This window comes from Scyliorhinus canicula, chromosome 26 (assembly GCF_902713615.1).
Source record: "Scyliorhinus canicula chromosome 26, sScyCan1.1, whole genome shotgun sequence".
Classification (NCBI taxonomy): Eukaryota; Metazoa; Chordata; class Chondrichthyes; order Carcharhiniformes; family Scyliorhinidae; genus Scyliorhinus; species Scyliorhinus canicula.
This window is the reverse complement of record NC_052171.1, coordinates 11,996,078-12,011,940: the sequence shown is the minus strand read 5'-3', so window position 1 is coordinate 12,011,940 and position 15,863 is coordinate 11,996,078. Positions and strand designations below refer to the sequence as shown.

The 15,863-nt window shown below is 52.3% G+C and overlaps 1 protein-coding gene and 1 long non-coding RNA gene across 3 annotated transcripts in view; both read right to left on the bottom strand.

The window, feature by feature from the left end:
- Positions 1 to 2,358, bottom strand: part of LOC119957403 (histone H2A.V) — a 12,265-nt gene extending 9,907 nt beyond the window's left edge. Inside the window, exon 1 of the mRNA XM_038785441.1 lies at positions 2,243 to 2,358. Within this exon, the coding sequence (XP_038641369.1) occupies positions 2,243 to 2,245 (3 nt within the window). The 5' untranslated portion in view covers positions 2,246 to 2,358. The remainder of the gene's footprint in view (positions 1 to 2,242) is intronic.
- Positions 2,359 to 6,717: 4,359 nt separating this feature from the next.
- LOC119957373 overlaps positions 6,718 to 15,863 on the bottom strand; it is an 81,256-nt gene continuing 72,110 nt past the window's right edge. The window contains exons 2-4 of one of the 2 annotated variants that reach the window (XR_005458789.1): positions 14,287 to 14,515; positions 12,115 to 12,306; positions 6,718 to 6,992 (exon numbers count right to left, since the gene is read on the bottom strand). This is a non-coding gene — a long non-coding RNA (uncharacterized LOC119957373). Of the gene's footprint in view, positions 6,993 to 11,788; positions 12,307 to 14,286; positions 14,516 to 15,863 lie in introns of those variants that run through there. The other variant, XR_005458788.1, reaches the window with a different exon arrangement.

Here is a 15,863-nt window from a genome sequence, read left to right as displayed (position 1 = left end):
TGAGGGAGGGGGGTATGTGGGGGTGAGGGAGGGTGTATGTGGGGTGAGGGAGGGGGTATGTGGGGGTGAGGGAGGGGGTATGTGGGGGTGAGGGAGGGGGTATGTGGGGGTGAGGGAGGGGGTATGTGGGGTGAGGGAGGGGGTATGTGGGGTGAGGGAGGGGGTATGTGGGGTGAGGGAGGGGGTATGTGGGGTGAGGGAGGGGTATGTGGGGGTGAGGGAGGGGGTGAGGGAGGGGGTATGTGGGGGTGAGGGAGGGGGTATGTGGGGGTGAGGGAGGGGGGTATGTGGGGGTGAGGGAGGGGGTATGTGGGGGTGAGGGAGGGGGGTATGTGGGGGTGAGGGAGGGGGTATGTGGGGTGAGGGAGGGGGTATGTGGGGTGAGGGAATGTGGGGTGAGGGAGGGGGTGTGTGGGGTGAGGGAGGGGATCTGTGTGGGTGAGCGGGGTCTGTGTGGGTGAGCGGGGTATGTGGGGGTGAGGGAGGGGGTATGTGGGGGTGAGGGAGGGGGTATGTGGGGGACGGGGTATGTGGGGGTGAGGGAGTGGGTATGTGGGGGTGAGGGAGGGGGTATGTGGGGGTGAGGGTATGTGGGGATGAGGGTATGTGGGGGGGTATGTGTGGTGGGGGGTATGTGTGGTGGGGGTATGTGTGGTGGGGGTATGTGGGGGAGGGGTATGTGTGGTGGAGGGTCTGTGGGGGTGAGGGAGGGGGTATGGGGGTGAGGGAGGGGGTATGGGGGTGAGGGAGGGGGTATGGGGGTGAGGGAGGGGGTATGAGGGTGAGGGAGAGGGTATGAGGGTGAGGGAGAGGGTATGAGGGTGAGGGAGGGGGTATGAGGGTGAGGGAGGGGGTATGGGGTGAGGGAGGGGGTATCGGGGGGTGAGGGAGGGGTATGTGTGGTGGGGGGTATGTGGGGGTGAGGGAGGGTGGTATGTGGGGAGGGGGGTATGTGGTGGGGGGTGGTATGTTGGGAGGGGGTATGTGGGGGTGAGGGAGGGGGTATGTGGGGTGAGGGAGGGGGTATGTGGGGGTGAGGGAGGGGGTATGTGGGGGTGAGGGAGGGGGTATGTGGGGGTGAGGGAGGGGGTATGTGGGGGTGAGGGAGGGGGTATGTGGGGGTGAGGGAGGTGGGAATGTGGGGGAGGGGGTATGTGTGGTGGGGGTATGTGGGGGAGGGGGTATGTGTGGTGGGGGTATGTGGGGGAGGGGGTATGTGTGGTGGGGGTGTGTGGGGGTGGGGGTATGTGTGGTGGGGGTATGTGGGGAAGGGGGTATGTGTGGTGGGGGTATGTGGGGGACGGGGTATGTGTGGTGGGGGTATGTGGGGGAGGGGGTATGTGTGGTGGGGGTATGTGGGGGAGGGGGTATGTGTGGTGGGGGTATGTGGGGGAGGGGGTATGTGTGGTGGGGGTATGTGGGGGACGGGGTATGTGTGGTGGGGGTATGTGGGGAAGGGGGTATGTGTGGTGGGGGTATGTGGGGGAGGGGGTATGTGTGGTGGGGGTATGTGGGGGACGGGGTATGTGTGGTGGGGGTATGTGGGGAAGGGGGTATGTGTGGTGGGGGTATGTGGGGGACGGGGTATGTGTGGTGGGGGTATGTGGGGGACGGGGTATGTGTGGTGGGGGTATGTGGGGGTGAGGGAGGGGGTATGTGGGGGGTGGGAATGTGGGGAAGGGGGTATGTGTGGTGGGGGTATGTGGGGGAGGGGGTATGTGTGGTGGGGGTATGTGGGGGACGGGGTATGTGTGGTGGGGGTATGTGGGGGACGGGGTATGTGTGGTGGGGGTATGTGGGGGTGAGGGAGGGGGTATGTGGGGGGTGGGAATGTGGGGGAGGGGGTATGTGTGGTGGGGGTATGTGGGGGAGGGGGTATGTGTGGTGGGGGTATGTGGGGGTGAGGGAGGGGGTATGTGGGGGGTGGGAATGTGGGGGAGGGGGTATGTGTGGTGGGGGTATGTGGGGGAGGGGGTATGTGTGGTGGGGGGTTTGGGCGGTGTTGCCGCCCCGGGGCCGCTTTCTGTCAGAAAAGGCGCCATCCCGCTCGAGGGGGATCCGGCCGTCCCGGGTCTCTCTCTCCCCCCGCCCCCGGGGGTGTGGGCCCCGCGAAGCACCAGCCTCCCTCCCCCCGGGCCCGCGGAGCCCCAACCTCCCTCCCCCCGGGCCCGCGGAGCCCCAGCCTCCCTCCCCCCGGGCCCGCGGAGCCCCAGCCGCCCTGTCCCCGCCGCCCCTCACTCACCATCTTCCTCTCTCTCTGCGCGCCTGGGACAATAACCGACACCGCGCGGGAGGCCCGGCCCCGCCCACATCCGGGCCCCACCGGCCCGCAGGGGGGGGGCCCAGCCAATCACCGCCCTCCGCACTCATTCAAACCCCGCCGGCCCGCCAATGGGCGGCCGCCTTCCTGCGCGGTCCCCCCGCTCCGCCCCTCGCGGGGCCAACGGCTTTCCCCCGCCCGCCTCCATTTTCTTTCGGCGGCAGCCCGCGCTTTTTCACTCTCCACCCCCTCCCTGCCTCTCAATCTGCAATAAAAACTTTCTTCGTTTAATGCACGTCTCTTTTTTTTGATGGTTCAGAGTGTTGATGTGATATTTATTCGGACGGACTCTTCTGACAGTTTGAGCGGTGAGGGGGGAAAGGGGCGGGCTGTTGATAGATTGCCCACCCGGAGGCCGTCGCCGCGATTTGATTGACGGGCGTCTTATCCAATCGGCAACGGGGACTGTATAATTGACGACAATCTTGTCCAATCAGTGACAGGGCTCGCTCTGATTGGTGGCCGGTTCGTCCAATCCGTGCGGGGGGTCCGATCCGATGGATGATGGGACCGTCCTCTCCGAGCGCGGGAGGGGGTAGGTCTAATGGTGGCCAGCTTGTCCAATCACAGAATGAGGCCACATGATAGACGGCCGGAGTGACCAATGGTCGCAACGGCAGTGCTGATTGACGGGCCGGCTATCCAATCAGCGCATGGAAGCCCTGGGTAGGCGGTGCCCAGGTCGGGGGACAGCAGCAGTGATTGACAGGACCATGCACCAACTGCAATGTCCAGCACGATTTCAAACTCAGTTTGAAAAACAACAACATGTGTCCCCACGTTGGCCGCCCTCTGTTCTTGCATCTTTTCAAATTTATCCCAGTCACCTTTGCAGACTGACTATCCCTATCCTACCACAGAATCCCTCCAGTGCAGAAGGAGGCCATTCGGCCCATTGAGTCTGCACTGACACTTCGAATGAGCACCCATAAGACATCGGAACAGAATTGGGCCACTCGGCCCATCCAGTCTGCACCGCCATTCAATCATGGCTGATATTTTTCTCATCCCCGTTCTCCTGCCCTCTCCCCATAACGCCTGATTTCCTTACCATCCACCCCGCCCTATCCCAGAAGCCTAACCTCCACATCTTTGGACTGTTGAGAAGTCTGACAACACCAGGTTAAAGTCCGACTGGTTTGTTTCAAACACTAGCTTTCGGAGCACTGCTCCTTCCTCAGGTGGATTCACCTAAGGAGCTGCGCTCCGAAAGCTAGTGTTTGAAACAAACCTGTCGGACTCTAACCTGGTGTTGTCAGACTTCTTACTGTGCCCACCCCAGTCCAACGCCGACATCTCCACATCTTTGGACTGTGGGAGGAAACCGGAGCACCCGGAGGAAACCCACGCAGGCACGGGGAAAACGTGCAGATCCGCACAGACAGTGACCCAATACGGGAAACAAACCCGGGTCCCAAGTGCTGTGAGGCAGCTGTGCTAACCACTTCCATTTACATGCAAGTTTATATATATATATATATATATATATATATATATAATTGAGATTAATGTTTAGTGGCAGGCAACAAATGATGTGGTTGGAGCCCTGAATTCAGTTATTTTCGTTGGTGTTTGCATTAGCTTCGTGGTCACAGGGTAAACAGGTGGCCCCTCAACAGAGAGGCTGCACCATTTGCTCCCCAATTGCTTGGTGTTGGTGGGGGTTAATGGATTTCAAAATAACACCGCAGCCACACCCACGAACCGTGGAGCGCTCTGCCATGTTTAAACTTGACTTGACTCATTTGTACTGCTGCCTTTTTCACCTTTCACTATTGTGTCTCTGAATAAAGAGGTTTTTCCTGAATCCTCCTTTGGGATAGTCTGTGGCTGCTATTCAGACGGATGGCACACCTTGTGTCAACTCGATCTGCCTCGCCTTGAAATCCTCCTTGTTCTGGGCTCTTTCGACATAGGGAATATTTTCCCTGTTGCTCCCCGACAGACCCTTTTTAAAAATCATTTTAAACATTCGTGGAGCCCTTGGAGAGGATGCAGAGGAGGTTTGCGTGCCGCTTTGCTTACGAAGGTCAACGCGGAACATGAGCGCTTGAGGACCTGGGGGGGTCACAAGCACGGGTTCAGTTTGTGGAATGGGCAGCGCCTGTGGTGCCAGTGTTTAAGCCCGACAAGACTGTCCACCTCTGCAGAATGGACATCGCCCACCTACATCCTGATCAAAGATCTCCCCTCTATGCCTCTGCACTTGTGGATTACTCCTTCCTGGGGTGGGGGAAGGGGAGCAGCTCTCTAATATCTGGTGCAGCCCCTCGAACCCTCTGTCATCCGCGGCCATTGGACACAATTTCCTGGTTAGATTCCTGTTTATTCTCTCCTGGGAGCTGGGCATCACTGGCAAGACCCGCCGCTGTGCCCACCCTAAACCCAGAGGCTGGCCATATCATCTTCAGGGAGCAGTTAAGGGTCAACCATATTGCTGTGGGCCTGTAGTCACCTGGAGGCCACAGCAGGTAAGGATGGCAGTTTTCCCTTCCCCTAAAGGACATTAGTGAACCTGATAGGTTTGTACGACAATCGACACTGGTCCCATTGTTACCATAGTTACCAGGTTCACTAATGTCTGCCATGGTGCCAGCTGCCATGGTGGGAATTGAACCCTTGACCACAGAACATTAGCCTGGTGTCTGGATCCAGGGGCACTACATCTATACCCCCATCTCTCCAACTGATGCCTTAGATCTGCTGATTGTAGTTGTACTGGAAGCAAAGCATTCAAGGTTCCGCATGCAAGTCATTCTTTTTTGTAATATGTTTAGTAAAATATTTTTATTCTCCATTTTCACATTTTATTCAAAATTTACACCCCACCAACAAACAGTAAACGGTAACAAATACAATATCAATCCCCTTATCAACAACAACGATCCCATCCTCCCACGACTCCAAACATCGACCCCCCTGGCAATATAAGCATCAAATAAAACAAACCCTCCCACGATGGGACAAACAAAGGAGAGAAAAAGGAAAAAGGAATCAGGAATCGCCTATGGTCACCGTTGACCTATGGAGTCCTCCCCCTAACATTCAATTTCATCCAACCCTGAAAAAGTACCGTACATGCCATCCAAACGTTGCAAGCCCTCCCCCCCTCCCCGACTCCTCCTCTCCACTTCCTTTTACAAAACTCCTCCCCCCGACCTCTGCCCCTTCCCTCCAACTTTCCACCCCGGCTAGACCCCTCGGACTCTGTTCTGCCAGGCTCCGTTGGCCCCAGCTCCTCCCCGCACCTCATTCCCGTTCACTGGATGGCTTAAACCGGCCAGCGTGGAGGCCCCCGCCCGGGTCTCCTTCCCCCTCACCCGGTCCGAGGAAAACCAAGAACTCTCCTTTAGCACACAACCCCCGCAGACACACCCAAGCTCCAAAGAACCATCATTGCAAGCGAAAGTCCCATTTCTTCCCTTGCCCAAATATATACAAGGTTAGCTCATTTAGTACATACACCAACAGGCAGTGAAAAAATAGAGTTACAGGAGGCTACATCGGTACATGACCATTTCTCAATTCAGCCACAGTCCTTCTGCCTTCGCAAACTCCTCCGCTGCTTCCGCCGTCCCGAAATACAAGTCCTTGGATTTGTAGTCACCCTGAACTTAGCTGGGCATACTATGCTGCACCGCACCTTACTGATGTACAGTGCCTTCTTCACCCAGCCGAAAGCAGCCCGCCTCCTCGCCAGCTCCACCGTAAAGTCCTGGCATATGCGTATACCAGCTCCAGCCCACTGCACCACCTGCTTCTTAGCCCAGCACAGGACCTTCTCCTTCACGCTGTACCTACGGAAACAGTTACTACTCTCGGCGGCTCACTCGCCTTTGGTACAGGCCTCCACGACCCATGAGCCCGATCCAGTTCGTATCGAGAGGGATCGTCCCCCTCCCCCAATAGCTCCGCCAACATTGTGGCAAAATACTCCGTCAGCCTCGGGCCTTCCACTCCTTCGGGAAGACCCGCAACCCTCAGATTCTGTCGCCTGGATCTGTTTTCCAAGTCGTCCATTTTGGCTTGTCGATCTCTATCACCTTCCGCATCTCCTTCCCCATTGAGGTGAGTTGATCACCGTGCTGCAATAATCTCTCTTCCACTTCCTTCAGCGACTCGCCTCGCTCCCGTACCTCCGCCGCTGCGCTTGATACCACCGCCCTCACCGCGGCAATCGCCTCCTCCACCAGCCCTTTCAATACCGCCCCCCATCTCCTTCCTTATCACCTCCATGTGTTTTGTGAACTGCCTTTCGAGTTCCACGGCCATCACCTTAGTCATTTCTTCAGCCGTGGGCAATGCGGCCTCCCCTGGTGCCCCAGCCTCCATTTCCCTTGCCGTTCCAGCGGTGACCTTTCCACTCCCCGGCGGACTTTCAACTGTTTTTTTCACGGCCGTTTTTTAAATTTGTTTTCGACATTTCCGTTCACTGTGCCTTCTCCCTGTTTTTGCCGCCTCTGTAGCCCCTGGGACCGGGCATTAATCCTCGAAAATGCCCATCCCGAACCGGATCCCTCCAATGTGAGGCTGCCTCCTGCCCGCCGTCACCGGAAGTCGAAGATGATCTTTATCGCAAGAGGATTTGAGTACAGGAGTTGTGAGGTTCTGCTTCAGTTGTCTCGGAGCTTAGTTAGACCTGGAGCACTGTGAGCAGTTCTGGTCCCTTTACCTGAGGAAGGAAATTATTATCACAGAGCGAGTGGAAGAAATGTTCACCAGACTTGTCCCGGGGGGTGGCGGGACTGTCCTATGAAGAGACATTGGGGAAACTGGGCCTGTAATCTCCAGAGGTTCAATGACGGAGAGGTGATCTCATTGAAACCGAGAAAGTGCTCAACGGGATAGACAGGGAGATGCAGGTCAGCTGTTTGCCCTGTGGAGTCTGGAACCAGGAGATACTATTTCAAAATGGGGAGGGAAGATGTTTGGGACCGAGGTGAGGAGAAATTTCTTTACACAAAGGGTTGTGAATCTTTGGAATTGTCTATCCCAGAGGGCTGTGGATGCTCAGCCACTGAGAATGTTTAAAAGCAAAGAAATGGCAGAGGAACTGAATAGTTACTTTGCATCAGTCTTCACGGTGGAAGACACCAGTGGGATGCCAGAGCTCCAGGAGAACCAGGGGGCAGAGGTGAGTGCAGTGACTAAGGAGAAGGTTCTGGGGAAACTGAAAGGTCTGAAGGTGGATAAGTCACCTGGACCGAATGGATTACACCCCAGGGTTCTAAAGGAGATAGCTGAGGAAATTGTGGAGGCAATAGTGATGATCTTTTAGGAATCACTGGAGGCAGGAAGAGTCCCAGAGGATTGGAAAATGGCTAATGTAACACCGCTGTTTAAGAAGGGAGGGAGGCAGAAGCCGGGAAATTATAGGCCGGTTAGCCTGACTTTGGTTGTTGGTAAGATTTTAGAGTCTGTTATTAAAGATGAGATCGCGGCGTGCATGATAAAATAGGACTGAGTCAGCACGGCTTTGTCAAAGGGAGGTCGTGTCTGACAAATCTGTTAGAGTTCTTTGAGGAGGTAATGAGGAGGTTAGACAAAGGAGAACCAGTGGACGTGATCTATTTGGATTTCCAGAAGGCCTTTGACAAAGTTCCATACAGGAGGCTGCTAAATAAGTTAAGAGCCCCTGTTGTTAGGGGCAGGGATCTGGCATTGATAGTGGATTGGCTGACTGGCAGAAGGCAGAGAGTGGGGATAAAGGGGTCTTTTTCAGGATGACAGCCGGTGACTAGCGGTGTACCTCAGGGGTCGGTGCTGGGACCACAAATATTCATGATATGTAATAATCATTGGGAAGAAGGAACTTGTAATGAACTCCAATTGGCTTTATTGGTTGGCCAATTGGAGTATGAGCTCCCTCAATGATAGCTCATTGAGGGGGCCCATATAATCACCTGTGTAGGCTTTGTGAGCCAGTCTGAAGTTGACTGGACTGCTAGCAGCACTGTTTGTAGCTGCTCCTGTAATATCGTTATTGTAAATAAATATTGGTGCGGTGACGGAACTCCTGCCTCCCGTAGATTACTACAGAACTGAAGGCACTATTGGTAAGTTTGCAGATGATACAATGACCTGTAGAGGGACAGGTAGTATTGAGTAAGCAGGCAGGCTGCAGAAGGACCTGGACATGCTAGGAGAGTGGGCAAAGAAGTGGCAGAGGGAATATAATATAATAACCTTTTATTGTCACAAGCATGAAGTTACTGTGAAAAGCCGCTAGTCGCCACATTCCGGCGCCTGTTCGGCTAAGCTGGTACGGGAATTGAACCCGCGCTGCTGGCCTTGTTCTGCATCACAAACCAGCTGTCTAGCCCACTGAGCTAAAAGGTGTGAGGTTACGCCCTTTGGTAGGAAGAAGAGAGGCATAGACTATATTCTAAATGGGAAAAGGCTTCGGAAATCTGAAGCACAAAGGGACTTCGGAGTCATGGATCATGATTCTCTTAAGGAGTCTGCACGTTCTCCCCGTGTGTGCGTGGGTTTCCTCCGGGTGCTCCGGTTTCCTCCCACAGTCCAAAGATATGCAGGTTAGGTGGATTGGCCGTGATAAATTGCCCTTAGCGTCCAAAATTGCCCTTAGTGTTGGGTGGGGTTTCTGGGTTATGGGGACAGGGTGGAGGTATGGGCTTGGGTAGGGTGCTCTTTCCAAGAGCCGGTGCAGACTTGATGGGCCAAATGGCCTCCTTCTGCACTGTAAATTCTATAATAATATTAAGATTAACATGCTGGTTCAGTTGGCAGTTAGGAAAGCAAATGTAATGTTAACATTGTTGTCGAGAGGCCTGGAATACATAGAAAAAAGGTGCAGGAGTAGGCCATTCGGCCCTTCAAGCCAGCACCATCATTCAATATAATCATAGCTGATCATGACCAACAAGACCAGGGATGTACTTCTGAGGCTATATAAGGCCCTGGTCAGACCCCATTTGGAGTATTGTGAGCAGTTTTGGGCCCTGTATCTAAGGAAGGATGTGCTGGCCTTGGAAAGGGTCCAGAGGAGGTTCACAAGAACGATCCCTGGAATGAAGAGCTTGTCGTATGAGGAGCGGTTGAGGACTCTGGGTCTGTATTCGATGGAGTTTAGAAGGATGAGGGGGGATCTACAGGATACTGCGAGGCCTGGATAGAGTGGACGAGGAGAGGATGTTTCCACTTGTAGGAAAAACTAGAACCAGAGGGCACAGCCTCAGACTGAAGGGACGACCCTTTAAAACAGAGATGAGGAGGAATTTCTTCAGCCAGAGAGTGGTGAATCTGTGGAACTCTTTGCCGCGGAAGGCTGTGGAGGACAAATCACTGAGTGTCTTTTAAGACAGAGGTAGATAGGTTCTTGATTAATAAGGGGATCAGGGGTTATGGGGAGAAGGCAGGAGAATGGGGATGAGAAACATCAGCCATGATTGAATGGCGGAGCGGACCAGATGCGACAAATGGCCTAATTCTGCTCCTATGTCTTATGGTCCTATTTGGCAAAACTGCAGTTCTTCTTAAAATGCAGTATCAAACTGCAAAACTACAGACAGACCTGGCTCCTCCCATTAATTACATCACCTGTATCCCACTAAGCTCCACGACCTGCTGAGCTAAGACTAAACACCACTCCCCCATAAATGATCCAGGGAATCTGCAGCAATGAAAATGCGACTCCTTTCGCCCTTTATCTGTAACCAAGTGTTTGGAATCAATCATGACCTCACCTTTTATGACTCCTTAATTGCAGCTTCAGCCGGCACACTGCCTGTATGTATTTTAAACCAGGGTTTCGAATAACATTACTGCCACAAACATGAAATAGAACATGTATCAATTTCTACACATTGTATTGTTGGCAGTGGCATTTCTGCCAACAATACATAGAGGCCTCACGGTAGCATGGTGGTTAGCATCAATGCTTCACAGCTCCAGGGTCCCAGGTTCGATTCCCGGCTGGGTCACTGTCTGTGTGGAGTCTGCACGTCCTCCCCGTGTGTGCGTGGGTTTCCTCCGGGTGCTCCGGTTTCCTCCCACAGTCCAAAGATGTGCGGGTTAGGTGGATTGGCCATGATAAATTGCCCGTAGTGTAAGGTTAATGGGGGGATTGTTGGGTTATGGGTATACGGGTTACGTGGGTTTAAGTAGGGTGATCATTGTTCGGCACAACATCGAGGGCCGAAGGGCCTGTTCTGTGCTGTACTGTTCTATGTTCTATTTCCAAGCAAGATTTCAGTAGGAAATGCAGATCTGAATACCTGTCGATGTTACAGTGGACAAACTGCCTCAGGCACATTTATGAAGTTCCAGTTAAACACTCCTGATCCACAAGCGTTTGATTTTTAAACAAAGCAACTTTCCTTACACAGAGGGGCACTGTTACCTTGCACACAAACAAGGGATTGTGAGAGGATGTGCAGAGTATAATGGGAGCTGGCACAGCAGATATTGCTCATTGATGGCGTCGATGCAAGGAACTGGTTGCGTGTAGAAGCCCCTCGGGCTTGTTTAAATGCTGCAAATGGGGTGGATCATTCACAGTGTTCACCATCCTCAGCTGATAACGCGACACAAAAGCCACTTGAAATCCTGTCTCAGTTTTCCTTTTATTACAAGCCAATTATGGTCCGCAGCGCAATATTTTTCTCGCCTCCCCTCCCCAATCCTGACAGCTATCCCATCCAATCTCTACTCCCCGTCATTGTTGCGTCCTGGCCCACCTTGGCTCCTGGCCCAGCAGTGTATCAAACTTAAAATCCTTCGTTTAAGGGATGTTAGCATCTCTGGCAAAGCCAGTGTGTGTTGCTCATGGCCCGAGAGGAGGTGACAGTCACCTTGCTTGATTGAATACACGCACGGTGCTGTTAGGGAGGGAGTTGCAGGATTTTGCCCCAGCGACAGCGAAGGAACGGCCGATATATCTCCAAGTCGGGGCGGCGAGTGACTTGGAGGGGATGTTGTCGTGGTGGTGTCCCCCTGTGTCTGTTGCCCTTGTCCTTCCGGGTGGTAGAGCTCGCCCGTTTGGAAAGTGCTGCCAAAGGAACCTTGGTGAGTTGCTGCAGTGCATCGTGTAGATGGTACACTCTACCATGTCCCAGTGGGAGAGTGGGGTAAAGAATAAACAGGAACAGGAATACGCCTGTTGGTCCATTGAACCTTCTCGGCTTTTCAATAAGATGGCTGATCTGATTGTGACCTTAATTCACATTTCACCCCCTTCTTCCCATAGAACAGAGCAGAGGAACAGGCCCTTCGGCCCTCCAAGCCTGTACCAGCCATGATACCACCCTTTGCCAAAACCCTCAGCCCTTCCTTGTGCCGTATCCCTCTATACCCATCCTATCCATGTGTTTGTCGAGATGCCTTTTGAACGCCGTTAATGTATCTGCTTCCACAACCTCCCCTGGCAACGCGTTCCAGGCACTCACCACCCTCTGTGTAAAAAACCTGCCTCGCACATCTCCTCTAAACTTTGCCCCACGGACCTTAAACCTATGCCCCCTGGTGACTGACCCCTCCACCCTGGGAAAGAGTGCCTGCCCATCCACTCTATCCATGCCCCTCATAATCTTGTAGACCTCTATCAGGTCGCCCCTCCATCTTTCTGATGGGATCCATTGGCTCCATTACCTCAGTAGGCCGGACGGCTGGTTCATGATGCGGAATTGCTACTTGCTGCATCACAACCCAAGCCCAAATGTTGCCCAGGTCTTGTTGCATGCAGGCCTGAGTTGCTTCTGTATCTGAGGGGCTGCGAATGGTACTTAACACTGTGCCATTATCTCACCCCCCCCCACCGCTCCACCACCTCTGACCTTATGATGGAGGGAAGGTCTTCGATGAAGCAGCTGAAGAGGGTCGGGCCTAGAACACTGGGCTTGAGGATTTTCTGCAGGCAATGTTCAGGGGCTGAGTCGATTGGCCTCCAAAAATCACAACCATCATCCTGTTTGAGCCAGGCTTTACTCCAACCGGTGGACAGCCTGTCCCCATTGACTGAATTTTACCTTTTTTAAAAAAAAATATTTTTCTTCAAGAACATCACATCAACACCAACAAACAACCAGCACCCTCCCCCCCCCCCCCACCCCCGACACCAACCCCCAGCCACGTCCCACCTTCCCCATTTTAGCCCCCTTACCCCCCAACCCCCCTTGCAAACGGGTTGGCTTGGGTCACTGTCTGTGCGGCGTCTGTACGTTCTCCCCGTGTCTGCGTCAGTTTCCTCCGGGTGCTCCGGTTTCCTCCCACAAGTCCCCGAAAGACGTGCTTGTTAGGCGAATTGGACATTCTGAATTCTCCCTCCGTGTACCTGAACAGGCGCCGGAGTGTGGCGACGAGGGGATTTTCACAGTAACTTCATTGCGGTAAGTCGACTTGAAACAATAATAAAGATGATTATTATTCCATATAGTCATGGTCCCTCCATGTCCACTCACCCAATACGTACTGTTTACAGAACCAATGAGCCATAAGAATGGCAAGTCTTAAAACGCTCATAAAAAAACACACATTCTGAAATATATTTGGTAAGAAAAGCTGCTCCTCTTAGAACCTTATGAAAGTGTCAGACACGGCATTCATTGTTTCAATAACAGAAGCTTTACTCCACTTCACACCTGTTAACTTTGCCCAAATAAGCAGACATCGAGAAACCATCAAATAATAGCTTACTATAACCTCATAAATGTCTCAATCAATCAAAGCTAACACCACTTCAGCCTGTGTAAGCTGAGCCAATCCATCAGTGAGTACTGGAGCTCAGCAAAGCATTCATAATGAGGCCATCTGGGAACGGTATCAATAGAAACTGAAGGTCCCGCTGAATGGTTAACCCACGGAAAGCAGAGAGTTGGGATAAGTGGATCATTTTCATGTTGACAACTAGTGGGCCACCACAGGGATCAGTGCCAGGACCTCATCTACTTAACAATCTATATTCATTTTTAAAAATTAATTTAGAATACCCAATCCATTTTTTTTTCCAATTGAGAGGCAATTTAGCGTGGCCAATCCACCTACCCTGCACACCCTTTGGGTTGTGGGGGTGAAACCCACGCAGACATGGGGAGAATGTGCAAACTCCACACAGACAGTGACCCAGAGCCGGGATCGAACCTGGGACCTCGTGAGGCCGCAATGCTAACCTCTGCGCCACCGTACTGCCCTGAACAATCTAGATTCATGACTTGAATGAAGGGCCCAAGTATATTACAGTCAAAGGGGATACAAAGACACAAATGTTGGCCTTTATTCAAAGGGAATGGACTATAAAAGTAGAGAAGTCTTGCTATCACTGGAGGACTGTGTACTATTTTATCTCCTTATTTCTGGAGGGATATACTCGCATTGGAGGCTGATCCATGGGTTGAAGGGGTCTGCCTGACGAGGAGGTTGTGCCTTAACCCATTGGAGTTTAGAAGAATGAGAGGTGTTCTAATAGAAACAGACCCTGAAGGGGCTTGACAGAATAGATGCTGAGAGGGTGTTTCCTCTCGAGGGGGAATCTAGAACAAGGGGATGCAGTTTCAGAATGAGGGAGATGAGGAGGAATTTCTTCTCTCCAAAGGCTGTGCACCTTTGGAATTCTCGAACCCCATGGAGACTGAATATATTCAGGGCTGAGCTGGACAGATTTTTGAGCTATAGGGGAGTCCAGGATGGTGGGGAGCAGGAGGCCAAGTGTTGAGGGCACAATCAGACCAGTCATGATCTCGTTGAGCAGTCTCGATGGGCCAAATGGCCTACTCTTGCTCCTATTCTTTTGTCCTTGTGTGTGACTGACGGCCAAACCATCAGCAAGAGCCTCGTGCTGAAAGTTCATCACTAGATAAACCACCATCGTGCAGGCAAATCTGCGGCCATACCTGTTCGCAAGAATCAACGTAAAACGTGAGGCAAAAATCGAACAGTTTCCAACCTTAAATGTAAACCAATGAAACAAAGAAGGCATTAATTCAAAATTGTCACCAATGTTTTGTGCTCACCACTTGGCTGTTGCCAATCCTGCAGTTCGGACATCGATTAATAATGAGTTAAAATATTTCTCACTTAAGCTTTCAGGGCGTTAATTTTCCAGCAGTGAATCAATCTTTCTTTGTTCATACAAGGAAGAGTTTGCTTTGGGAAACCTTCATGTAACGAGTGCCTGTGAAGGCCAGTTAGCGTGGGACTTGTTTCATTAGCGATAGATCCAAACCTCGTGGTGACATCTACCTGCGGAAGCAGAAAGTTAAACTCTCAAATAGATGGAATGAAGCCTGTAGCGAGGTTTTGTACCCAGTCAAATGGTGTACAGCCAAACCACGGGGCAACAGTTAACAGCCATTGTCAGCTCGCAAGCAATACTGAGGAACAAGACCGACATGGTGTAAGCTTTCACTACTGATCTGTGCTAGGTTATCTAGCCAGTAAAAATTGGGGTGTTACAAGCTCCCTGGGTTAGGTAAAGGAAAGCTCAGTCTTGCCCCTCATCAATATCGTTTGCGTCCTGCGAATGTTTGTGTGGCATATTTCTAACCTCCTCCAGCCCCGCAACCCTCCGAGATCTCTGTGGGCCTCAAATCCTGGCCACTTGTGTGTCTCTTGGTCTCAGCAATGGTGGGCGTACCCTCAGACGGTTCGGCCTGGGCGGGTTCTGCGTCCCGCCGGGCCTGTTTTCTGGTGCGGCACGCCCCCCCGCAGGCAGTGGGATTTCCGTCAGCTGGCCAATGGGGTTTCCCATTGATGGTTCCCCTCCCACGCCGTCGGGCAATCCGCAGGTATGGGGCACTCTGCCGGTGAAACAGAGGATCCCGCCGATGGCCTATCCCACCCACTAATCTCTGGAATTTCCCCGCTGAACCCCTCCAGCCCTCTCTCCTCCACACGACCAAGTCTCGAGACCTTGATTGCCTCTCCTAATGGCTGCCTTTTTTTTGGATTAGGGCTAATTTATTTAACTGAATACTTTAGTGAGGGGTCAGAGGAGATTTACCGAGGATGTTGCCTGGGCTGGAGGATTTCATGAGGAAAGATGGGATAGGTTAGTGTTATATTCTCTATGGGGAGATTTAACTGGTGTATAGAGTGGACAGGGGTGCCCTATTTCTCTTAGTTGAAGAGCTGATAATAATAATCTTTACTATTGTCACAAGTAGGCTTACATTAACATGAAGTTACTGTGAAAATCCCCTCGTCGCCACATTCCGGCGCCTGTTCGGGTACACAGAGGGAGATTTCAGAATGTCGCTGAAATGGAGAATCCAGCCCTTAGTCTCCGAAACTGAGAATCCCGCCCAGTATTCTTCCCAAAGTTTGATTTTTGACCTTTCCTCCAATTCCCTCGGAGGATTTTTTTTGAATGAGAGGAGACACTAAGCTCCAGTTGTTCACAATCAATCCTAGGTCATGGAATTGTGCAGACTGTAAAAAGGCTCATGAGGTTAAAGTACAGAGCAATAGCGGTCCTTTTCCTCGTTTTTTAAGATTGTTTCAGGATTGGAACAGAATGCGGTGCCTGGAGCACTGACACGCTTTGCAAATTTATCGAGAGAATATTCATGCGATCTGTGCAAAAACTGTG